The sequence below is a fragment of the Eucyclogobius newberryi genome, unplaced genomic scaffold, assembly GCF_026437365.1.
Source record: "Eucyclogobius newberryi isolate DKJ021-1_F unplaced genomic scaffold, fEucNew1.0.hap1 SCAF_16, whole genome shotgun sequence".
In the NCBI taxonomy this organism is placed as follows: Eukaryota; Metazoa; Chordata; class Actinopteri; order Gobiiformes; family Gobiidae; genus Eucyclogobius; species Eucyclogobius newberryi.
In genome coordinates this window covers 2974530-2998921 of record NW_027315790.1, presented here as the reverse complement: position 1 = coordinate 2998921, position 24392 = coordinate 2974530, and the positions used below count along the sequence as shown (strand labels likewise).

Below are 24392 nucleotides of genomic sequence, written 5' to 3'. Positions count from 1 at the left end.
CGTGCGCGCGCATTCCAAAGTGGAGACATGAGCGCGCGCGGGTTTATCAAGTGTTTTTAAAACTGTTAAACACGTGATAGAGTTTGTCACGTCAACAAACGGCCCCACGCGCCCAACCAAAGTCAAGGGCCCCAAGGGAAGTGAGTCCAGAAGAAACTCTAAATGTGCTGGAGATTCAGGCTCTTTTACAGTCACTCTCCATCCAGTGTGAACACAAGCATCTAGACTCCTGTCTGTCCCTGTCCCTGTCTGCTCCTGTCTGCTCCTGTCTGTCCCTGTGTGTCCCTGTCTGCCCCTGTCTGCCCCTGTCTGCTCCTGTCTGCTCCTGTCTGCGCTGGCCCCTCCGCGTTCTCACGGAGTAAAACTAGTGGTATCTCTTTTTCGAGCTCTGTCCACGTCCTCAAAAAGAATGGATCTAATTAGAGCTTGTGTTCGTCATCATCCTGGCGGAGGCGCAGTGGAGCAGGCGCTCCGGGCGGAGGCGCTGATTGGTGGAGAGCGCTCTGAGTGACAGCGGGAGCAGAGTCCCTCCTGCCGTATAAAGGGGCCCCAGCCTCCTGCGCCTCTCAGCATCACGGCAGCAGCTTTCCGCTCAGTTTGGAGTCCCTCAGTCCCGTGTATGACTGCCTAAGTGCGCTCACGACCAGGGCTCAGCGGCACAAGGAGTCTGCATGTCCTTTTAGACATGCTCAGCTTTGTGGATACCCGGATTCTGTTGCTGCTCGCAGTAACTTCATACCTAACGACATGTCAATGTAAGTCTTTTTGGAAGTTCGGCTGCTTCAGGGATGTTCTGCCTTTGGACCACTTCACCCAGAGGAGTCTGGAACTAGTTTACCTCAACGGATTATCTCCAGAGGATATTTTTCCTTTTGTTTTTCTGCAGCTTTGTGATGGATAATATTTAGGCTGTAGAAAAGTAGTGAAGAGATAAAAGCAGTTAAGTTTAGGGCACTTAGTTATAGACATAAGCATTTATTATCAGAGGGTTCTGCCTTAGATGGAAAAGTTTGGGGCGTTGGACGCATTGTTCCATCCAGATGGAATAAGGCTGGAAACTTCCAGAACGCCCCCTGGCGGCCGTGTGAAGCAGAGGGTCGGCTTCATTCAGCAGGACATTTGACCTTTGAATCAGACAAACACGTTTAGTTAAGTTTATTTAGTTTAATTTAGGACATTTAAAATGTAGGCTACTTTAGATGAACTTGTCTTGCATGTGTCGCTTATATCATCATTTAAAATCACCCTTAAACTCATACTAAGCATTTGGTCAGACAGAACTGGAGCCAGATGCTTCATCTCATTGGTCAAGCTTGTCTCAGTGTGATGGACAGGCTCGCGTCGTCTCTCGTGACGTAGGCAGTGCACGTGCGCCCTCTTGTGGGCGGCATTGCTCAGGACGTGGCAGAGGTCACGCTGAGGTCTCACTTGGACCAGCTCCAGCCCTCAGACCTGAGGTGCTCCACACAGGCTCTGGTCTGGGCCACAGTCACATGATCAGCTTTATTTAGACTTTGTGCCCTGGACTTTGTCATGATTGAGCTGGAAATAAAAGGCTTTAAACCTTTTAGACTTCTGGAATGGCCCTAATGAAGTTCAGACTAAACACCGGCGTGTTCAGAGCTGCTCCATTTGACTCTGGGAGGAATTCTCTCTTTGAATTACATAAATTGCGTACGTCATGTTTAAATATCAGCTCTTTGTATATTCCAGAGCGCATCCTCACAAACGCACAGCTAGTTCCACTTTTTGTCCTTTTTGAGGCGCGCTCCTTCTCCGTACCCCCCAGCACCGGGACCAGCACCGGGGCCAGCGCAGGCCTGCACCGGCCTGTGGCTCCTGCAGCCTCCGCTCTGGAATGCACCACCTCAGAGCAGAGAAGCTCCAGATGCCCTGCAGCTGCACCTTCACTGCAGAAGGCCCCTGACACAGTGCAGACTGCATACATGCACTTCAGAGCCTCACAGGGCCCACTGCAGTTTTACTTAGACACTTGTTTGAGGAGTTGTCTGTTCATGTTCTAACAAGTCTCCTCTCTTGTTTCCTTGCCTCCTTCCACTCTGCTCCGGACCCCCAGCCTCGGTTAGTACACACATGTACACACGTGAACACACGTGTACACACATGTACACACATGTACACACGTGTACACACATGTACACACGTGTACACACATGTACACACATGTACACACATGTACACACATGTACACACATGTACACACGTGAACACACGTGTACACACATGTACACACATGTACACACGTGTACACACATGTACACACGTGAACACACGTGAACACACTTACCTAAATGTGCAGCAGCAGCAGCAGCGGCGGCGGCAGGCCCTCTCCTCACTCTCTGCTCGCTCCGGTGCGGTGCGCCGAGTGCGGGGACGATGTTGGGACCATGTGGGTTTAGCCGTAGGTACATGTCCTGTCTGGAGCAGGTGAGGGTGCGATTGGCCAAAGCTGCTGTGATTGTAACTGAATACGGGGCAGGGGCCCAGGGGCCCTGCACAAAGGGTCCTTTGTGGGGCTGGTGAGAGGGCTGTCCCTGGGCCTGGTGCTGAAGCTGCTGCTGTGGACACCGGCCCTGCACCACAGACACACATGTAATTCTGAGATGCCGCTGGTACTTCACTCACATTAAGGGGGTTCTGGCCTTTGCTGTGGGACGTGTCAAACATATTTGTGCTCATTTTTGTGTCTTATGAATAGTTTTGAATCCATGGAAAAGCTTCAGTTCATATGACGCTGGTCTCAGCTGAAGTGTGTGTAATGACAGTGTGTAATGACAGTGTGTAATGACAGTGTGTAATGACAGTGTGTAATGACAGTGTGTAATGACAGTGTGTAACTGTAACTGTGTTTGTGCTGCAGGGAGAGAAAGGACCTCGAGGTGACCGGGTACGCCTCTTCTCTTCTTTTACTGTTTATGATTATTACACATACACGTGTTATTTATGTCACATGACTTCAAACTAATGTCACATGAGCTAATAACCTCACAGGCCACGCCTCTTTGTTTACATCAACTCTAATAGTCAAAGACAGCGAGGCGTTATCTTCTATTTATAATAACACAAACATTGTGTGCATTCAGATCGATTCAATATATGCATGTAAACCAGCAACAACAACAACAACAACTAGAACAACAACAACAAGAACAAGTGAATCAGGAAATGGGTCAAGGGTTAACAATAAAATCATCATGTTTTGTGTAGGGTCCACGTGGCCCTGATGGAAAAGATGGAAAGCCTGGCCTGCCTGGACCCGCTGGACCCCCTGGACCCCCTGGACTCGGAGGCGGAGTAAGTGTTTTGGGTGTTTGTTCCTCTACGAGCATTTTCTATAAAGCAAAGTAAAAAACAAACAGAACAAGACACAGAGAGTGAAAAGGCTAAAAGAGTTGTCTAAAGTCAGTCCGTCCCTTTTGTCCCAGTGTCCAGCAAATCTGGTTTAATTTAGTTTGCTTGTCTTTCCGTTTTCTAAATGTGCGATGTCCCTTCAGTCTGGCCCTTGACAGTCGGCCCCGGCCCCCTCGTCCATCTCCATGTCATTGCTTTTTTCCTGGAGCCAAATGTTTATTCCACTTGTATCACTCACTGCACTATCTGCCCGTTTGATTGGACATGTCTTGTTTTTATCATTGTTCATTGTTTTATGTTGCGTCTCCAAAGCAGCTTCATAGTTTATGAATTCTGTTCGTTGACACCGGCTCTGAACTGAATTCAGATTCAGATTCAGATTCAGATCCTGATCCACAGTCACGTGACTTTACAGCACTTTGACGTGATGTTATAAAATACCAGCCAGCGCATGTCATTTTGAGTCTTTACTAAATGTGGGCCAAATGGTGGACATATTGTAAAGCCATTTCTGCCTCATTAACGCTCAACCCTGTGGCCTTTTGACCTTTTGACCTCTGCCTTTTGACCCCTTAAAAAGTGAACACATGTGTGACCCATCTCCTCCCACATCTGTTATTCATGTTTAAGCACCATTAAACCTCTGTCCCTCTGCTTGTGTTCTGCCTGAACGTGCTCCTGGGGCTCCTGGTGCTCCTGGTTCCTCTGTCTGGTTCCTCAGTCTGGTTCCTCAGTCTGGTTCCTCTGTCTGGTTCCTCTGTCTGGTTCCTCTGTCTGGTTCTGGTTCCTCTGTCTGGTCCTTCTGTCTGGCCTGAAAGTGCAGTTCCTGCGTGCTGCTCTACTCTTGTATCCAGAGAGCACCCGGGCTCAGGCCTGAAGAGTCTGGGATCGGCCTCTGTCATAAATCATATAAAATAAAATGAGGCCTGGCACAGTTTCCCTGTAGATGTTCTTGATGTTCTTCTAAATGCTGTGTTTGCTCTGCAGAACTTTGCTGCTCAGTACGATGGTGTGAAGGCCCCTGACCCTGGTCCTGGACCCATGGTACGTGCAAACTCCTGACCACCACTTGCATTCAAAGGTTTTGGTTTATAGTAATAAAGTAATAAGCAATAAAAAGTGCGACATAAAGAGCTTTTTAAAAATAAGAATGGAACACGTTTGTTGATATGAAATATGACTCTATGTTGAGGACCAAACAATCTCTGGGAACATCTATAGCTTCATATTTATGCTAACTAATGTTACATTGTGCTGTTTACTAGTTGCACCTCCTGTTTTAAACTATATAGTACAGTAAGAATATGTGTCAGTGACATTCAGTTGTTTCAATATCATTATTATCATCATCCATTGTGTTTTCTGTAGAAATAACAGGAGGAAATGTCTTATGACGTTACTCTGCGGATCATTGTGTTTGTGTGTCTTTTGTGTGTCTTTTGTGTGTCTTGTGTGTCTTCTGTGTGTCTTTTGTGTGTGTTCTAACTGTGCTCTTGTTGCAGGGCATGATGGGCCCCTCCGGGCCCCCTGGACCCCCTGGCCCCCCTGTAAGTGCTCCACTGTCACTCCCATCACAGCGGCCCTGGCTCTTCTGCTCTAATCTTGTACTTTCACTCACAGGGACCTCAAGGACACACCGGACACCCTGGAGAGCCCGGCGAAAACGGTCAAGCTGTAAGATCCACTTTCATAAACTTTACTTTACATTTATCATCTGTTATTGCTACTGTTTTATTTCTATGTCATGGCAAACATTGACCACGCCAAACCGAATTATACGAATGGCATTTTTCTTCTGATTTTGTGTGATTATTTTCAGCATTATTACGTTGATAGAATGTCGGTGTAAAGCTGTGATAGAGCTGAACTCTCTCTGTGCAGGGCGCTGTTGGCCCCCGAGGACCCAGCGGACCCCCTGGCAAATCTGGTGAAGATGTATGTATTATTTGCTTTTACATATACTAAAAATATTTAAAATAATGTATACAATGTTTATGAAATTCACAGAATGTTCCGTGTTTGTAGATTTAATTTTTTTAATATACATTTTAATGATCTCAGTAATTCCAACAAATCAAAACTAGGGATCTTTTGAACAAAATGCTAGTTATTAGTGAGAGTTATTGATATGTTTAAAGCTTTGAAATCTGAGCTCAAAGTATAAAGTGACTATGAGAATATTATTCATACTTTATACCTGTTTATTTGTTAACTTTCAAAAACACACCTCCTTTTGAAGTGTCGTAGTGAGAGTGTGTGTCAGTTGTGTCAGTTGTGTCAGTTGTGTTGTCCTCATCCTCGCTTGTGTGGCTCTTCAGGGAAACAATGGCAGACCTGGAAAGCCTGGAGACAGAGGGACCCCTGGTGCTCAGGTCAGATCCATAAACATGTTTGTGAATACTGACTCATCCGTTTGTAATATGTGTATCTAACACGTCTGTGGATGTGCAGGGCGCTCGTGGATTCCCTGGAACCCCCGGACTCCCCGGAATGAAAGGACACAGAGTAAGTTCTGTTACACACAGAAAGCCACAGTTTCCCTCTTTGAACATGACTCTCAGTGATATGTAGAGGACATTTTATTTGCTGTATTATTCTGACAAGAAACATCCTGATCACATCGCGCGTTTCGAAGCTAATGCTAACAAAATGAGTGAGCATTCAGGTGACCTTTCACCTCTACAGCTCTAAAGTGGCTCAGAGCTGTAGAAGTCTAATGTGCAGGAGCGTTCCACACTATCAAACACATGCATCAGGTGTTTTTACTGTTCAAACACTCCGGGTGTGACGGGGCCCGCCTCTCCGTCACCTGCTTGTTTCCATGGAGATGAGAGAAGGTGGTAAACCTCAGAATTCTTACTTCTTTTGCTTTGGGCGTGACCTGGAGGAGGAATTACACAAACAACTCCTTCATGAAGTTCCGCAGTGCAGCTTTAACGAAGCAACACAGGAGCTACACCACCTCCACCATGACTTTGTTTGACAGGACAGCTTTAGTGTGAAATGGGACAGAGAGTCGAGAAACATTCAGCAAACAGTTAAAGCCACATATGTGTCACCTCTTATGCCACTACACCATCAACAAGCACGTTTCATTACAAAAATATCATCCCATTAAACAGATTAAATAGTGAATAATGTTTGACCTGCAGAATGTCGTGTCTTCTGCTTCAGACCCTGGTGTCTCCTGCCTCAGACCCTCGTGTCTTCAGCAGACCCTCGTGTCTTCTGCCTCAGACCCTCTTGTCTTCTGCTTCAGACCCTCGTGTCTTCAGCAGACCCTCTTGTCTTCTGCTTCAGACCCTCGTGTCTTCTGCCTCAGACCCTCGTGTCTCCTGCCTCAGACCCTCGTGTCTTCTGCCTCAGACGCTCTTGTCTTCTGCCTCAGACCCTCTTGTCTTCTGCCTCAGACCCTCGTGTCTTCAGCAGACCCTCGTGTCTTCTGCCTCAGACCCTGGTGTCTTCTGCCTCAGACCCTCGTGTCTTCAGCAGACCCTCGTGTCTTCTGCCTCAGACCCTCGTGTCTTCTGCCTCAGACCCTCTTGTCTTCTGCCTCAGACCCTCGTGTCTTCAGCAGACCCTCGTGTCTTCTGCCTCAGACCCTCTTGTCTTCTGCCTCAGACCCTCATGTCTTCTGCCTCAGACCCTCGTGTCTTCTGCCTCAGACCCTCGTGTCTTCTGCCTCAGACCCTGGTGTCTTCAGCCTCAGACCCTCTTGTCTTCTGCCTCAGACCCTCGTGTCTTCAGCAGACCCTCGTGTCTTCTGCCTCAGACCCTGGTGTCTCCTGCCTCAGACCCTCGTGTCTTCAGCAGACCCTCGTGTCTTCAGCAGACCCTCGTGTCTTCTGCCTCAGACCCTCGTGTCTTCTGCCTCAGACCCTCATGTCTTCTGCCTCAGACCCTCGTGTCTTCTGCCTCAGACCCTGGTGTCTTCTGCCTCAGACCCTCGTGTCTTCTGCCTCAGACCCTGGTGTCTTCAGCCTCAGACCCTCTTGTCTCCTGCCTCAGACCCTCGTGTCTTCAGCAGACCCTCGTGTCTTCTGCCTCAGACCCTCTTGTCTTCTGCTTCAGACCCTCGTGTCTTCAGCAGACCCTCGTGTCTTCTGCCTCAGACCCTCTTGTCTTCTGCTTCAGACCCTCGTGTCTTCTGCCTCAGACCCTCGTGTCTCCTGCCTCAGACCCTCGTGTCTTCTGCCTCAGACGCTCTTGTCTTCTGCCTCAGACCCTCTTGTCTTCTGCCTCAGACCCTCGTGTCTTCAGCAGACCCTTGTGTCTTCTGCCTCAGACCCTGGTGTCTTCTGCCTCAGACCCTCGTGTCTTCAGCAGACCCTCGTGTCTTCTGCCTCAGACCCTGGTGTCTTCAGCCTCAGACCCTGGTGTCTTCAGCCTCAGACCCTCTTGTCTTCTGCCTCAGACCCTCGTGTCTTCAGCAGACCCTGGTGTCTTCTGCCTCAGACCCTGGTGTCTTCTGCCTCAGACCCTCGTGTCTTCTGCCTCAGACCCTGGTGTCTTCAGCCTCAGACCCTATTGTCTTCTGCCTCAGACCCTCGTGTCTTCAGCAGACCCTGGTGTCTTCTGCCTCAGACCCTCTTGTCTTCTGCCTCAGACCCTCATGTCTTCTGCCTCAGACCCTCGTGTCTTCTGCCTCAGACCCTCGTGTCTTCTGCCTCAGACCCTGGTGTCTTCAGCCTCAGACCCTCTTGTCTTCTGCCTCAGACCCTCGTGTCTTCAGCAGACCCTCGTGTCTTCTGCCTCAGACCCTGGTGTCTCCTGCCTCAGACCCTCGTGTCTTCAGCAGACCCTCGTGTCTTCAGCAGACCCTCGTGTCTTCTGCCTCAGACCCTCGTGTCTTCTGCCTCAGACCCTCATGTCTTCAGCAGACCCTCGTGTCTTCTGCCTCAGACCCTCGTGTCTTCTGCCTCAGACCCTCGTGTCTTCTGCCTCAGACCCTGGTGTCTTCTGCCTCAGACCCTCGTGTCTTCTGCCTCAGACCCTGGTGTCTTCAGCCTCAGACCCTCTTGTCTTCAGCCTCAGACCCTCGTGTCTTCAGCAGACCCTCATGTCTTCTGCCTCAGACCCTCTTGTCTCCTGCCTCAGACCCTCATGTCTTCTGCCTCAGAGCGTTGAGTCTGACCTAACACTGCCTTCTGTCCCTCAGGGCTACAATGGTCTGGATGGACGTAAAGGAGAGCCTGGTACTGCTGGAGCTAAGGTGAGCTCTCAAAAGCAGTAGTGCTCATGTCTTTTGTTGTGACGTCCATCTTACCTGTGTGTGTTTGTGTGCAGGGAGAGACCGGATCCGCTGGGGCCTCTGGAAGCCCCGGTCTGGCTGTAAGGGCCTCACAGTTCTGCTCTGCGCTGACACATGAGTTGATGGAGTTTGATGAAAACATACTTTTCCTTAGGGCTCCCGAGGTTTGGCCGGAGAGAGAGGTCGTGCTGGTCCTGCAGGTTCCGCTGGTGCTCGAGGTGCTGATGGCAACACTGGCCCCGCTGGCGCCGCTGTAAGAACCCTCACACACGAAGGGTCAGGGAATAACTGAGACTCACAGGACATGACATTATGATGATGATCATTATTAAAATGCTGTGATCATATATAATAATAAGGACATCATATTATTCAAATGATAAACCAATAGTGTTGTTGTTACATGACACCCTGCTCTGACCCCGGTGTCTGCTCTTTCCTCAGGGACCCGTTGGTGCTGCTGGACCCCCTGGTTTCCCCGGTGGTCCAGGTCCTAAGGTAGGTGTGACCTGATTATTGGTTGATGTTGTGTTGGACTGAAGTTAATATGTGTTGCCCTCCACAGGGCGAGATCGGACCTGCAGGCTCCAACGGCCCATCTGGACCTCAGGGATCACGAGGAGAGCCTGGTCCCAACGGCGCTGGTGGCCCAGTTGGACCCCCTGTGAGTTTAGTTATCTCAAACAAGTGGCTGGTGTTGTGTGCAGTATTTATGATTCATTTAAATGTCCTCTCTCACTCTGTAGGGAAACCCTGGAGCCAACGGACTGAACGGAGCCAAAGGAGCCGCTGTGAGTATGAGACAGAGCTGCTGTGAGTATGAAACAGAGCTGCTGTGAGTATGAGACAGAGCTGCTGTGAGTATGAAACAGAGCTGCTGTGAGTATGAGACAGAGCCGCTGTGAGTATGAGACAGAGCTGCTGTGAGTATGAGACAGAGCTGCTGTGAGTATGAGACAGAGCCGCTGTGAGTATGAGACAGAGCTGCTGTGAGTATGAGACAGAGCCGCTGTGAGTATGAGACAGAGCTGCTGTGAGTATGAGACAGAGCTGCTGTGAGTATGAGACAGAGCCGCTGTGAGTATGAGACAGAGCTGCTGTGAGTATGAGACAGAGCTGCTGTGAGTATGAGACAGAGCTGCTGTGAGTATGAGACAGAGCTGCTGTGAGACTCTTAAATGTGAGTATTCATTTTCTCTGTGTTTGTTTCTGACAGGGACCCGCAGGCATTGCTGGAGCTCCTGGTTTCCCTGGAGCAAGAGGAGGCCCTGGACCCCAGGGAGCTCAGGGCCCCGCTGGCCCCAGAGGACTGCCTGGAGACCCTGGAATCCAAGGAGTGAAGGGAGACTCTGGTCCCAAAGGAGAACCTGTGAGTGTGATCTCTGTGCTGTGAGGAGCTGCAGTGAGGAGCTGCAGTGAGGAGCTGCAGTGAGGAGCTGCAGTGAGGAGCTGCTGTGAGGAGGAGTAACTCACATGTTCCATGTGCACCTACAGGGTAACTCTGGACCTCAGGGACCCCCTGGATCTCAGGGAGAAGAGGGAAAGAGAGGCCCCACTGGTGAGCTGGGCGCCTCGGGCCCCGCTGGCCTGCGAGGAGCCAGAGTGAGTATTTTGTAGACGTTGTGTAGGTGTTGTCGTGTTGTGGTGTTCTCTGTGCTAACATGTGTGCTGGTGTGCAGGGCGCTCCTGGAGGTCGCGGTCTGCCTGGTGCTGATGGAAGAGCTGGACCTATTGTAAGTTCATGTTTCCTCCTGAGCTCTCCAAACAGCTGCATGGTTCTCATCCTCTCTGTGTGAATGTGCAGGGCATGCCTGGAGCCAGAGGAGCCACCGGATCTGCTGGGCCCCGTGGAACCCCTGGAGACGCAGGCCGCGCTGGAGAGCCTGGTGCCGCTGGCCTCAGGGTGAGTCCTACACTGGAGCTTCTGTCTAAATACTGCACATACACATTCTGGAGACGCTAACCTCTGTGCTTCATGAACAGGGACACCCAGGGAGCCCTGGGAGCTCGGGCCCCCCCGGAAAGGAAGGACCTTCTGTGAGTGTGGGACATATTCACTAACGTACACCACAGTCATCATGTCTAATGACCTCTGTCCTTGTGCAGGGCCCTGCTGGACAAGACGGACGCTCTGGTCCTCCTGGACCCACCGGGCCCCGGGGCCAGCCTGGAAACATCGGCTTCCCCGGACCTAAGGGGCCTTCTGTATGTAGAGCAGTGTTGTTTATGTGAACGTGAAAGCACAGTGTGTGAAGTGTGTGTCGCCCACAGGGTGAGCCAGGGAAACCTGGAGACAAAGGATCTTCTGGTGCTACGGGTCTGAGAGTAAGAAAAGATCCACTTCTGTCACTCACACGTGTCAAAGCCTGAGCTCATGTGTTGTGTCTGCAGGGGCCCCCAGGACCTGACGGAAACAACGGAGCATCCGGTCCTCTCGGCCCTGTTGTAAGAACCTTAGAAGCAAGTTAGTGGAACACTTGAGTGTGCGTTCTTAACTTTTCGTGTGTTCTAGGGAGGACCAGGCGAGAAGGGAGAGCAAGGACCCTCTGGAGCACCCGGCTTCCAGGTAACAAGGAAACACCCCGTCTACATACAGTAGACACTGGTCAGAAGAACCAGTGTCCGCTGCACTGGTCAGAAGCTCTCCACAAGATCCACTTCTGTTGATCATTTTAAGACACACTTTTTTTCATTGGGTTTTAGTTCAAGATTAGTTTAATTTATTTAAGCTGAATCTTTTTTTTTACAATGCATTGATCTGACCTGAGCTGACCTGAGCTGACCTGTTTGTGTCCAGGGTCTGTCCGGCCCCGCGGGACCTGCTGGAGAGGCTGGCAAACCTGGAGACAGAGTAAGTAGAGCAGACAGTATAGACAATATTAAAGATGATGTTGTTGTAATTCTGACCTGTGTGTGTGTGTGTGTGTGTCTGCAGGGAATCCCCGGAGACCATGGAGCCTCAGGACCTGCTGGTGGTAAGGTGAGTGCTTGTGCTCTCCTTCAGGACCCGTGCACGGCGGCTCTGAGACTAAAACTCTAACACTCTGGTGCAGGGAGAGCGAGGAAATCCTGGAGCTGCAGGATCTACCGGAGCCCAGGGGCCAATTGGACCCCGAGGACCTGCTGGAACCCCTGGTTCTGATGGTTCTAAGGTAAAGACGGTTTCATTTCCCTCCTCACTTGTTTTGTGTCAGTGTGTAAAGATGTAGCTGTCCTCAGGGAGAGCCAGGCCCCACTGGAGCTGCAGGGGCCCCCGGACACCAGGGTCCCGGCGGTATGCCCGGAGATCGAGGAGCAGCTGGAGGACCCGGCGGCAAAGGAGAGAAGGTAGTCACAGATTCCTCTGTGATGTGTGTGTGTGTGTGTGTGTGTCTAAGTGTGTGTCTAAAACACTTGTGTGTGTGTTACAGGGAGAGCTGGGACACCGAGGACCTGATGGAAACTCTGGCAGAGACGGAGCTCGGGTACGTGACTCTCACGTGTAACGTTACACACACGATGATGATGATGAGGCTGTGGTCTTACTTTGTTCTGGTGTTTAGGGTCTGCCTGGAGCAGCCGGACCCCCGGGACCCACTGGAGCCAATGGTGATAAGGTGAATAATGATTCATTCCATCAAAACTGCAGTGTAGCTGTACACATGTTGCTGAGTCTCATCTCTAAAACACTACACACAACACACACACGAAACACATACAACACACACACAAAACACATACAACACACACACAACACACATACAACACACACACAAAACACATACAACACACACACAAAACACACGTCACTCAGAGATCATACTGCATTAACACACACGAGAACACTGCCCCCTGGTGGTGAGGTACGGTGCTTACAACACTATTCACTCAATGAGACAAACAGCTTTTGTGGCTTTGAAAGGGACTTAAAGGTTGCAGCCTTGAAAGGGACTTGAAGGTTGCAGCCTTGAAAGGGACTTAAAGGTTGCAGCCTTGAAAGGGACTTAAAGGATGCAGCCTTGAAAGGGACTTGAAGGTTGCAGCCTTGAAAGGGACTTAAAGGATGCAGCCTTGAAAGGGACTTGAAGGTTGCAGCCTTGAAAGGGACTTAAAGGATGCAGCCTTGAAAGGGACTTGAAGGTTGCAGCCTTGAAAGGGACTTGAAGGTTGCAGCCTTGAAAGGGACTTAAAGGTTGCAGCCTTGAAAGGGACTTAAAGGATGCAGCCTTGAAAGGGACTTGAAGGTTGCAGCCTTGAAAGGGACTTAAAGGTTGCAGCCTTGAAAGGGACTTAAAGGTTGCAGCCTTGAAAGGGACTTGAAGGTTGCAGCCTTGAAAGGGACTTAAAGGTTGCAGCCTTGAAAGGGACTTGAAGGTTGCAGCCTTGAAAGGGACTTGAAGGTTGCAGCCTTGAAAGGGACTTAAAGGTTGCAGCCTTGAAAGGGACTTAAAGGATGCAGCCTTGAAAGGGACTTGAAGGTTGCAGCCTTGAAAGGGACTTAAAGGTTTCAGCCTTGAAAGGGACTTGAAGGTTGCAGCCTTGAAAGGGACTTGAAGGTTGCAGCCTTGAAAGGGACTTAAAGGATGCAGCCTTGAAAGGGACTTAAAGGTTGCAGCCTTGAAAGGGACTTAAAGGTTGCAGCCTTGAAAGGGACTTAAAGGATGCAGCCTTGAAAGGGACTTGAAGGTTGCAGCCTTGAAAGGGACTTAAAGGTTGCAGCCTTGAAAGGGACTTGAAGGTTGCAGCCTTGAAAGGGACTTGAAGGTTGCAGCCTTGAAAGGGACTTAAAGGATGCAGCCTTGAAAGGGACTTAAAGGTTGCAGCCTTGAAAGGGACTTGAAGGTTGCAGCCTTGAAAGGGACTTAAAGGTTGCAGCCTTGAAAGGGACTTAAAGGTTGCAGCCTTGAAAGGGACTTAAAGGTTGCAGCCTTGAAAGGGACTTAAAGGTTGCAGCCTTGAAAGGGACTTAAAGGATGCAGCCTTGAAAGGGACTTAAATGTTGCAGCCTTGAAAGGAACTTAAAGGTTGCAGCCTTGACAGTGAAGCTCTTCATAGTTCTTGTAATGTAGATCAGGTCAGTTCCGTACTTCCTGACATCATGAGGAAGTTGTGTGCTTAAGTCTGGGAGGAGTGACTTATTGTGGCCTTGTGTTCTCTTGTGCAGGGAGAAGCTGGATCATTTGGACCTGCCGGACCTGCCGGCGCCCGCGGAGCCTCTGTAAGCCTCACCTCATGGTTCTTCTGTTCCAGTCAGTGTATTGTGCTCTCTATCTACAGTCCAGCACTACCACTTCTATCATTGTGTGCTGTTTTGTTTTGCTCATTAAAAACTAAAATAATCAAACATTGAAGGAACTCTGGAATAACTTTTTACTAAACACTTATACACGACATATTTAAATGTTTTTGTACAGTTTTCTCACAGTTGGACTGTTGCTGATGAATCCTGCTCCGTTTGCCTGAATTTTGAATGAACTTGTTTTATTATTTGAAGAGTGCATCAGAAATGATTTGTGAAAACGATTGTGGATGTTTCATGCAGCTTTAACGTGTGACTCCCACAGGGCGAGCGAGGAGAGGTGGGACCTGCTGGTTCTCCTGGCTTCGCTGGACCTCCTGTAAGTCCTGACCACATCCTAACACACACACACACACACACACTTCACTAACCTGAGCCTACACTCGTAGGGTGCTGACGGTCAAGCTGGTGCACGAGGAGAGAAAGGACCTGCTGGAGGAAAGGGAGAGCTGGGACCCTCAGGACCTGCTGGACCCGCTGGACAGTCTGGACCTCCCGTGAGTACAACACATGTACAACACGTGTACGACACATGTTAGGGTGTGGGGTTAGGGGTCACATTACAGGTGACGGGGGGGTTAGGGTGTGGGGTTAGGGGTCACATTACAGGTGACGGGGGGTTAGGGTGTGGGGTTAGGGGTCACATTACAGGTGACGGGGGGTTAGGATGTGGGATTAGGGGTCACATTACAGGTAACGGGGGGGGTTAGGGTGTGGGGTTAGGGGTCACATTACAGGTGATGGGGGGGTTAGGGTGTGGGGTTAGGGGTCACATTACAGGTGACGGGGGGGTTAGGGTGTGGGGTTAGGGGTCACATTACAGGTGACGGGGGGTTAGGGTGTGGGGTTAGGGCTCACATTACAGGTGATGGGGGGGGTTAGGGTGTGGGGTTAGGGGTCACATTACAGGTGACGGGGGGGTTAGGGTGTGGGGTTAGGGGTCACATTACAGGTGACGGGGGGTTAGGGTGTGGGGTTAGGGGTCACATTACAGGTGACGGGGGGTTAGGATGTGGGGTTAGGGGTCACATTACAGGTAACGGGGGGGGTTAGGGTGTGGGGTTAGGGGTCACATTACAGGTGATGGGGGGGTTAGGGTGTGGGGTTAGGGGTCACATTACAGGTGACGGGGGGGTTAGGGTGTGGGGTTAGGGGTCACATTACAGGTGACGGGGGGTTAGGGTGTGGGGTTAGGGGTCACATTACAGGTGACGGGGGGTTAGGATGTGGGGTTAGGGGTCACATTACAGGTAACGGGGGGGGTTAGGGTGTGGGGTTAGGGGTCACATTACAGGTGATGGGGGGGTTAGGGTGTGGGGTTAGGGGTCACATTACAGGTGACGGGGGGGTTAGGGTGTGGGGTTAGGGGTCACATTACAGGTGACGGGGGGTTAGGGTGTGGGGTTAGGGCTCACATTACAGGTGATGGGGGGGGTTAGGGTGTGGGGTTAGGGGTCACATTACAGGTGACGGGGGGGTTAGGGTGTGGGGTTAGGGGTCACATTACAGGTGACGGGGGGTTAGGGTGTGGGGTTAGGGGTCACATTACAGGTGACGGGGGGTTAGGATGTGGGGTTAGGGGTCACATTACAGGTAACGGGGGGGGTTAGGGTGTGGGGTTAGGGGTCACATTACAGGTGATGGGGGGGTTAGGGTGTGGGGTTAGGGGTCACATTACAGGTGACGGGGGGGTTAGGGTGTGGGGTTAGGGGTCACATTACAGGTGACGGGGGGTTAGGGTGTGGGGTTAGGGGTCACATTACAGGTGACGGGGGGGTTAGGGTGTGGGGTTAGGGGTCACATTACAGGTGACGGGGGGGTTAGGGTGTGGGGTTAGGGGTCACATTACAGGTGACGAGGGGGTTTCTTACCTTATTGTTCTTCACTACTTAAATACTAAATTATAGGTCTATAATTATTATAATGATGAACACATTTGAAATAACAGCCTAAATAAATAAATACAATATTAATACAAATATCTCTATTGGTTTAAATGCCTATTTAAACTGATCTGAGGGCCCCCGCACGGACCTCCTGACTAAGACCTCCTGACATGGACCTCCTGACACGGACCTCCTGACTAAGACCTCCTGACATGGACCTCCTGACGTGGACCTCCTGACACAGACCTCTTGACACGGACCTCCTGACACGGACCTCCTGACTAAGACCTCCTGACATGGACCTCCTAACTAAGACCTCCTGACACGGTCCTCCTGAGTAAGACCTCCTGACACGGAGCTCCTGACACGGACCTCCTGACACGGACCTCCTGACTAAGACCTCCTAACTAAGACCTTCTGACATGGACCTCCTGACTAAGACCTCCTGACACGGACCTCCTGACTAAGACCTCCTGACACGGACCTCCTGACACGGACCTCCTGACTAAGACCTCCTGACACGGACCTCCTGACACGGACCTCCTGACTAAGACCTCCTGACACGGACCTCCTGACACGGACCTCCTGACTAAGACCTCCTGACACGGTCCTCCTGACTAAGACCTCCTGACACGGACCTCCTGACACGGACCTCCTGACTAAGACCTCCTGACTAAGACCTCCTAACTAAGACCTCCTGACATGGACCTCCTGACACGGACCTCCTGACATGGACCTCCTGACTAAGACCTTCTGACACGGTCCTCCTGACTAAGACCTCCTGACTAAGACCTCCTGACACGGTCCTCCTGACTGAGACCTTCTGACATGGACCTCCTGACTAAGACCTCCTGACACGGACCTCCTGACTAAGACCTCCTAACTAAGACCTCCTGACATGGACCTCCTGACTAAGACCTCCTGACACGGACCTCCTGACTAAGACCTCCTGACACGGACCTCCTGACACGGACCTCCTGACACGGACCTCCTGACACGGACCTCCTGACTAAGACCTCCTAACTAAGACCTCCTGACATGGACCTCCTGACACGGACCTCCTGACTAAGACCTCCTGACACGGTCCTCCTGACTAAGACCTTCTGACATGGACCTCCTGACTAAGACCTCCTGACACGGACCTCCTGACTAAGACCTCCTAACTAAGACCTCCTGACATGGACCTCCTAACTAAGACCTCCTGACATGGACCTCCTGACACGGACCTCCTGACACGAACCTCCTGACTAAGACCTCCTGACACGGACCTCCTGACTAAGACCTCCTAACTAAGACCTCCTGACATGGACCTCCTAACTAAGACCTCCTGACATGGACCTCCTGACACGGACCTCCTGACACGAACCTCCTAACTAAGACCTCCTGACTAAGACCTCCTAACTAAGACCTCCTGACATGGACCTCCTAACTAAGACCTCCTGACATGGACCTCCTGACACGGACCTCCTGACACGGACCTCCTAACTAAGACCTCCTGACACAACCCTGTGTTGTGTGACCGCAGGGTTAGTGACCATTGGTGTGACTCTTAACTCTGTGTTGTGTGACCGCAGGGCGCAGCTGGAGCCCCTGGAGCCGCAGGTATTCGTGGAGAGAATGGTGCTTCGGTGAGTACACACTGACCCCTCCTCCACAGATGACCGCTGCACAAGCAGAAGTCAGGGACGTCCTCTAAAGTGTCTCTGTTCAAGCTCATGTTCGTGAGGCTCTTCTCAGTCTGATCATATGGTTTATACAGGATTGAATTGACCATTTCTTTGGAAAAAGTGCTAGATTTTCATTTACCAAACTGTCTGAGCCCCCAGGGGTCCCAGGGAATATCATAAGAACCTTCTAACTGTGAGTGTGTGTTGCAGGGTCTGACTGGATTCCCTGGAGCCGCGGGCCGAGTGGGAGCTCCTGGTCCTGCTGTGAGTTCCTCACACATACACACACACACACACACACACTCACACTCACTCACTCACACACACACACACACAGACACATACTTTCCTCACAGTCACATGTGAAATGTGAAATGTCCTTTTGCTCAGGGCATCGTGGGACCCCCAGGCTCTGCTGGCCCCTCTGGAAAGGACGGTCCTCGTGGTGCTCGTGGTGATGTGGGCCCTGCAGGTCCCTCTGGAGAACCCGGTATGCTCGGTCCTCAAGGTGCATCTGGAGAGAAGGGACCCTCTGGGGAGCCTGGCCCTGCCGTAAGTGCAGCAGTGACTGATGGGAGCTGCAGGAGTTTGGGGCTGACTCGTGCGTGTGTGTTGTAGGGTCCTCCTGGTACTCCTGGAACCTCAGGGCCTCTGGGACTGCAAGGATTTGTGGGTCTGCCTGGAGCTCGAGGAGACCGCGGCTCCCCCGGTGGTGCTGGAGGATTGGTGAGGACACTAAAGACCCTGACAGTGTCAATGTGCTGAAGGCTCATGTGCTGTGTGTCGCCCTCAGGGAGAGCCTGGCCGAGTGGGCCCCGCTGGTCCCCCTGGATCCCGAGGACCCGCTGGAAACATTGGCCTTCCTGGTATGACTGGACCTCAGGGAGAGGCTGGCCGTGAGGTGAGGACCTGAGCGTGTGACCTCTGTGTGACCTCTGTGTGTGAACTCAGACTTGAGTGACTCTGTGCTGTGTTTGTAGGGTTCCCCTGGAAACGATGGACCTCCCGGTCGTCCTGGGACCCCTGGATTCAAGGTACTGCTGCTTCACTGACAGTTCAACACTTGTAGAAAACACAAGGTAGAGTTTCTGTGTGAGCCGCTGTGCTGCGTGTGTGCAGGGAGATCGTGGTGAGCCCGGTTCCCCCGGACCCTCAGGACTTGCAGGAGCCCCTGGACCTGCCGGCCCCTCTGGAGCTTCTGGTCGCCCTGGAAACCGTGGAGAGTCTGTAGGTTTGAGCTGAGATATGTGTGTGACATGAGTTGAGTGTGTGGACTCACTCTGTGTCTCCTCAGGGTGCTTCTGGACCCTCAGGACCTGCAGGAGCCGCTGGAGCCAGAGGTGCTGCTGTAAGTACCACCCAAACTCTTAACAGGCTGTGTCGATACATGTATGATGTGGACTGTGTGCTGTAGGGGCCCGCCGGTGTCAGAGGAGAGAAGGGCGTGGCCGGAGAGAAGGGCGAGCGAGGCATGAAGGGTCTGCGAGGACATCCTGGTCTCCAGGGCATGCCTGGACCTTCTGTAAGTGACCTCCAGAGAACTCAACTTCAAACCACGGTCCTCCTTCTTTTGCTCACTCGTGTATCTCTATGTTTGAAGGGCCCTTCAGGAGACTCTGGATCTGCTGGACCTTCTGGACTTGCTGGACCCAGAGTAAGTGGCACGCTTTAGGAGAAAGTATAAATAGGTGGACCTCAAAGCATCTAAGCTGATGTTGTGTGTGTGCAGGGCCCCGCCGGACCCCATGGCCCCTCTGGTAAAGACGGAAGAGCTGGACATTCTGGTACTGTGGGTTCTCCTGGTGCTCGTGGACCTCCTGGATATGTTGGACCTGCTGTAAGTGCAGATGATATAATGTCCCGCTCACACTGCAGAGGCCCTCACACTGTCCTTCTCTAGGGGCCTCCCGGTTCCCCCGGTATGCCCGGACCCCCTGGCCCATCTGGTGGTGGATATGATGTCTCCGGATACGACGAGTACAGAGCTGACCAGCCCGCTCAGAGGGCCAAGGACTACGAGGTGGACGCCACCATCAAGTCCCTGAACACCCAGATCGACAACCTGCTGACGCCCGAAGGCTCCAGGAAGAACCCCGCCCGCACCTGCCGCGACATCCGCCTCGGCCACGCCGACTGGAGCAGCGGTACTAAGCACTCGCACTCACAGCAGCACTTACACGCTCAGAAGCACTTGCACTCACAGCAGCACTCACAGAAGCACTCGCATTCACAGCTGCTGTGAGTGTGAGTGCTTCTGTGCGTGTGAGGTGTGAGTGTGAAGGATGATGTATTACCCAAAGTGTGAGGGAAGAGCAGCAGCAGGGCGGGGGCTGTACAGATCATGGTCCTGACCTCTGACCTCTGCAGGCTTCTACTGGATTGACCCCAACCAGGGCTGCATCAACGACGCCATCCGCGTCTTCTGCAACTTCGACACCCGTGAGACCTGCATCCACGCTCAGCCCGAGAGCATCGCCCGCAAGAACTGGTACCGCAGCACCCAGGCCCAGAAGCACGTGTGGTTCGGAGAGACCATCAACGGAGGCACCGAGGTACTCTCAGCTGCTCCTGCGGTCACTCTGCACGCTCACTCATCGTCTCAGCTGCTCCTGCGGTCACTCTGCACGCTCACTCATCGTCTCAGCTGCTCCTGCGGTCACTCTGCACGCTCACTCATCTTCTCAGCTGCTCCTGCGGTCACTCTGCACGCTCACTCATCGTCTCAGCTGCTCCTGCGGTCACTCTGCACGCTCACTCATCGTCTCAGCTGCTCCTGCGGTCACTCTGCACGCTCACTCATCTTCTCAGCTGCTCCTGCGGTCACTCTGCACGCTCACTCATCTTCTCAGCTGCTCCTGCGGTCACTCTGCACGCTCACTCATCTTCTCAGCTGCTCCTGCGGTCACTCTGCACGCTCACTCATCTTCTCAGCTGCTCCTGCGGTCACTCTGCACGCTCACTCATCTTCTCAGCTGCTCCTGCGGTCACTCTGCACGCTCACTCATCTTCTCAGCTGCTCCTGCGGTCACTCTGCACGCTCACTCATCGTCTCAGCTGCTCCTGCGGTCACTCTGCACGCTCACTCATCTTCTCAGCTGCTCCTGCGGTCACTCTGCACGCTCACTCATCTTCTCAGCTGCTCCTGCGGTCACTCTGCACGCTCACTCATCTTCTCAGCTGCTCCTGCGGTCACTCTGCACGCTCACTCATCTTCTCAGCTGCTCCTGCGGTCACTCTGCACGCTCACTCATCGTCTCAGCTGCTCCTGCGGTCATTCTGCACGCTCACTCATCGTCTCAGCTGCTCCTGCGGTCACTCTGCACGCTCACTCATCGTCTCAGCTGCTCCTGCGGTCACTCTGCACGCTCACTCATCGTCTCAGCTGCTCCTGCGGTCACTCTGCACGCTCACTCATCGTCTCAGCTGCTCCTGCGGTCACTCTGCACGCTCACTCATCGTCTCAGCTGCTCCTGCGGTCACTCTGCACGCTCACTCATCTTCTCAGCTGCTCCTGCGGTCACTCTGCACGCTCACTCATCTTCTCAGCTGCTCCTGCGGTCACTCTGCACGCTCACTCATCTTCTCAGCTGCTCCTGCGGTCACTCTGCACGCTCACTCATCTTCTCAGCTGCTCCTGCGGTCACTCTGCACGCTCACTCATCTTCTCAGCTGCTCCTGCGGTCACTCTGCACGCTCACTCATCTTCTCAGCTGCTCCTGCGGTCACTCTGCACGCTCACTCATCGTCTCAGCTGCTCCTGCGGTCACTCTGCACGCTCACTCATCTTCTCAGCTGCTCCTGCGGTCACTCTGCACGCTCACTCATCTTCTCAGCTGCTCCTGCGGTCACTCTGCACGCTCACTCATCTTCTCAGCTGCTCCTGCGGTCACTCTGCACGCTCACTCATCTTCTCAGCTGCTCCTGCGGTCACTCTGCACGCTCACTCATCTTCTCAGCTGCTCCTGCGGTCACTCTGCACGCTCACTCATCTTCTCAGCTGCTCCTGCGGTCACTCTGCACGCTCACTCATCTTCTCAGCTGCTCCTGCGGTCACTCTGCACGCTCACTCATCTTCTCAGCTGCTCCTGCGGTCACTCTGCACGCTCACTCATCTTCTCAGCTGCTCCTGCGGTCACTCTGCACGCTCACTCATCGTCTCAGCTGCTCCTGCGGTCACTCTGCACGCTCACTCATCTTCTCAGCTGCTCCTGCGGTCACTCTGCACGCTCACTCATCGTCTCAGCTGCTCCTGCGGTCACTCTGCACGCTCACTCATCTTCTCAGCTGCTCCTGCGGTCACTCTGCACGCTCACTCATCTTCTCAGCTGCTCCTGCGGTCACTCTGCACGCTCACTCATCTTCTCAGCTGCTCCTGCGGTCACTCTGCACGCTCACTCATTGTCTCAGCTGCTCCTTGGAGATTGGAGACCCATAAGAGAACAAAACCTGTAGTAGGGGCCCATGACCACCAGGGGCCGTCAGCAGCTGCACACGCTCACACTGCTCTTTGTGTTCCACAGTTCTCCTACAACGATGAGACCCTGAGCCCCCAGAGCATGGCCACTCAGCTGGCCTTCATGCGGCTGCTGTCCAACCAGGCCAGCCAGAACATCACGTACCACTGCCTCAACAGCGTGGCCTACCTGCACGCGGAGAGCGGCAGCCTGAAGAAGGCCGTGGTGCTGCAGGGCTCCAACGACGTGGAGCTGCGAGCTGAAGGCAACAGTCGCTTCACCTTCTCTGTGCTGGAGGACGGCTGCACTGTGAGTCCTGCTCCGTGGCTACGACAATCGCACATCACATGACCATTTCAGCTTCCTGTAGACTCAGGTGGTGCAGTTTCCCTGCTCCACGTTTGGTCCACGTTTGAGCTCAGTTTAGTCCAGGGTCTGATCTGAGATGACTCGTCCCGTCATAGAGGCTGGAGCAGAAGATTGACGTCCTCTGAGATCCATTGGCCTTTCAGTAATAAACACTCTTCAAAGTCTAGGTCGCCATGACAATTGTTAGTGACATTTGACTTTATAACGGTTTATGGAATCTGCCAAATAGACGTTCAAAAAGATTCACATTTTTGGATGCTTCATATAATTTTGTGATGCTCTTGACAAAATGATATATTAGAAAACTGTTCCGACTAATTTAGTCTTTAGTCAGTATTGATATAGTCAAACGATCATTCAACGGATTGTCGGGCCCCAACCCCAGGGCCCCAAAGACATGATTCCTACAGACTACAAATGAAAAGATAAATGAATACTTGAATACTAATCAGCATGTGGCAGCTGACGAACATAATCATGTGCTTTAGCATCTATTTCTGAGACTTCAATGGGAAAGTTAGACATTTCTTGTGGTGGAACTGAAGTGAGAGTGTGATGTATTTGAAGGTTACTCCAGTCCATCTGAGCGCAGGTATCTGTACGTTCTCATGACACATTTGATCTGGACAGAAAAATAACACGTGTTTTCTGTTGGATTTGAAACGCCTGAAACAGACATTTGAGATTTTGAGCTAAAATATAGAACAAAAAATGACTTGATAAATGAAGTAATCGATGCAGTCGCCTCCTGTCGCCAAAAAGCAGCACAAATCTGTCCAAACCAAAATCTGTGTGAAATGTAGTACTTCATGACTTTCACTTTTTGTGTTTATGATTGACACGTGTCACTGACGCCCGGCGTTTGCTTCCCCGCAGAGACACACCGGCGAGTGGAGCAAAACAGTCATCGAGTACAGGACGAACAAGCCGTCCCGCCTACCCATCCTCGACATTGCACCTTTGGACATTGGTGGCGCTGAGCAGGAGTTTGGTCTGGACATTGGCCCAGTCTGTTTCAAATAAATAGACTCATGATAAATTAACACCACCAAAGAGAGAACCACAACGCCCTTCTGTCTGTTGTTTTGTACCAATGACCTTCTGCCTGCTTAAGAGGGGCCCCCATCGGAGAGGACTAAAGGGACTATGCGCAGCGTCTGTGCAATGCAAACTAATACAGCCCAAACCTGAGGGACGCAGGGAAACAGCTTGTTCTGGGACGTCATGTCATCTTTTTGTACAAAATAAAAGTGTAATAAAAAGAAAGCATTACTCTGTGGTCTTTGTGTGCCTTCCAACGAGGAGTCATGAAAGCGGTTTGATCTACCTCACCCTTGTCCGTAGATGTGGTCAGGAGTGTCCAGAAGGTGCTCAGGAGGTGCTCAGGAGGTGCTCAGATCTATGGTGCTAACACTCTGGGACTGTATTACTGTGTGTTGTGGGCGCTGGCCTCCTGATGGGCCCCGCTCTTCAACAGGTGGAACTCAAACTCTCTGACTTTGTCTTGTTTTGAACATTGTTCTGTTTCAATTTGTTTGTTCTTGAAGCTTTTTTTTCATCAAATCCCTCAACACATCAATTCTAACTGGTTTGACCCGGCCGCTCTCTCTCTTTCAAATGTCAAAGACTATTGTACCTATTTTGTATATGTGAGATGTTTAAATAAATTGTGAAAAGTTTCTGAATAAAGCATGTCCAATGTTCCAAACCACCATCAGTGGTGTGCGTGCGGTGATGTTGTGGCCCCTGATGAAGCACATATCTGACCCTTGACATTAGATTTGGTCTAAATTTGTACAGTCCATCTGTGTTTACACTGTATGATGTGTGACCTGTGACCTTTGACCCTCCTATTTCTGTAAATATCTGACATCTTCTCTGGGAGATTATGGCTTCTGCTTTCAAATAAAAGTCTGTGCTTTGGACCAGAGTTCTGCATCATGACTCGATGATCTGTCCTAGTGGCTAAAGGGAGTAAGTGCAGGCACAGCACAGGGGCCCTGCTCCTAGTGGCGAAAGGGAGTAAGTGCAGGTACAGCACCGGGGCCCTGCTCCTAGTGGCTAAAGGGAGTAAGTGCAGGTACAGCACCGGGGCCCTGCTCCTAGTGGCTAAAG

At 51.8% G+C, this 24392-nt stretch overlaps 1 protein-coding gene across 3 annotated transcripts in view; it reads left to right on the top strand.

The window, feature by feature from the left end:
- The window catches only part of col1a2 (collagen, type I, alpha 2), a 123421-nt gene extending 99430 nt beyond the window's left edge, over positions 1–23991 (top strand). Inside the window, exons 1-49 of one of the 3 annotated variants that reach the window (XM_072447291.1) lie at positions 569–755; positions 2471–2475; positions 2882–2908; positions 3229–3315; positions 4360–4416; positions 4875–4919; positions 4993–5046; positions 5254–5307; positions 5691–5744; positions 5824–5877; positions 8531–8584; positions 8659–8703; positions 8778–8876; positions 9068–9121; positions 9189–9287; positions 9370–9414; positions 9840–9992; positions 10118–10225; positions 10303–10356; positions 10428–10526; positions 10607–10660; positions 10730–10828; positions 10895–10948; positions 11015–11068; positions 11136–11189; positions 11421–11474; positions 11559–11603; positions 11677–11775; positions 11843–11950; positions 12034–12087; positions 12166–12219; positions 13767–13820; positions 14167–14220; positions 14291–14398; positions 17362–17415; positions 17665–17718; positions 17845–18006; positions 18073–18180; positions 18248–18355; positions 18435–18488; positions 18574–18681; positions 18749–18802; positions 18869–18976; positions 19055–19108; positions 19184–19291; positions 19355–19598; positions 19822–20006; positions 21975–22217; positions 23154–23991. In XM_072447291.1, coding sequence (XP_072303392.1) covers positions 686–755; positions 2471–2475; positions 2882–2908; positions 3229–3315; positions 4360–4416; positions 4875–4919; positions 4993–5046; positions 5254–5307; positions 5691–5744; positions 5824–5877; positions 8531–8584; positions 8659–8703; positions 8778–8876; positions 9068–9121; positions 9189–9287; positions 9370–9414; positions 9840–9992; positions 10118–10225; positions 10303–10356; positions 10428–10526; positions 10607–10660; positions 10730–10828; positions 10895–10948; positions 11015–11068; positions 11136–11189; positions 11421–11474; positions 11559–11603; positions 11677–11775; positions 11843–11950; positions 12034–12087; positions 12166–12219; positions 13767–13820; positions 14167–14220; positions 14291–14398; positions 17362–17415; positions 17665–17718; positions 17845–18006; positions 18073–18180; positions 18248–18355; positions 18435–18488; positions 18574–18681; positions 18749–18802; positions 18869–18976; positions 19055–19108; positions 19184–19291; positions 19355–19598; positions 19822–20006; positions 21975–22217; positions 23154–23300 — 4053 coding nt within the window. In that variant the 5' untranslated portion in view covers positions 569–685 and the 3' untranslated portion in view covers positions 23301–23991. Of the gene's footprint in view, positions 1–568; positions 756–2470; positions 2476–2881; positions 2909–3228; positions 3316–4359; positions 4417–4874; positions 4920–4992; positions 5047–5253; positions 5308–5690; positions 5745–5823; positions 5878–8530; positions 8585–8658; positions 8704–8777; positions 8877–9067; positions 9122–9188; positions 9288–9369; positions 9415–9839; positions 9993–10117; positions 10226–10302; positions 10357–10427; positions 10527–10606; positions 10661–10729; positions 10829–10894; positions 10949–11014; positions 11069–11135; positions 11190–11420; positions 11475–11558; positions 11604–11676; positions 11776–11842; positions 11951–12033; positions 12088–12165; positions 12220–13766; positions 13821–14166; positions 14221–14290; positions 14399–17361; positions 17416–17664; positions 17719–17844; positions 18007–18072; positions 18181–18247; positions 18356–18434; positions 18489–18573; positions 18682–18748; positions 18803–18868; positions 18977–19054; positions 19109–19183; positions 19292–19354; positions 19599–19821; positions 20007–21974; positions 22218–23153 lie in introns of those variants that run through there. The other 2 variants (XM_072447289.1, XM_072447290.1) reach the window with 2 other exon arrangements.
- Positions 23992–24392: the final 401 nt, after the last annotated feature.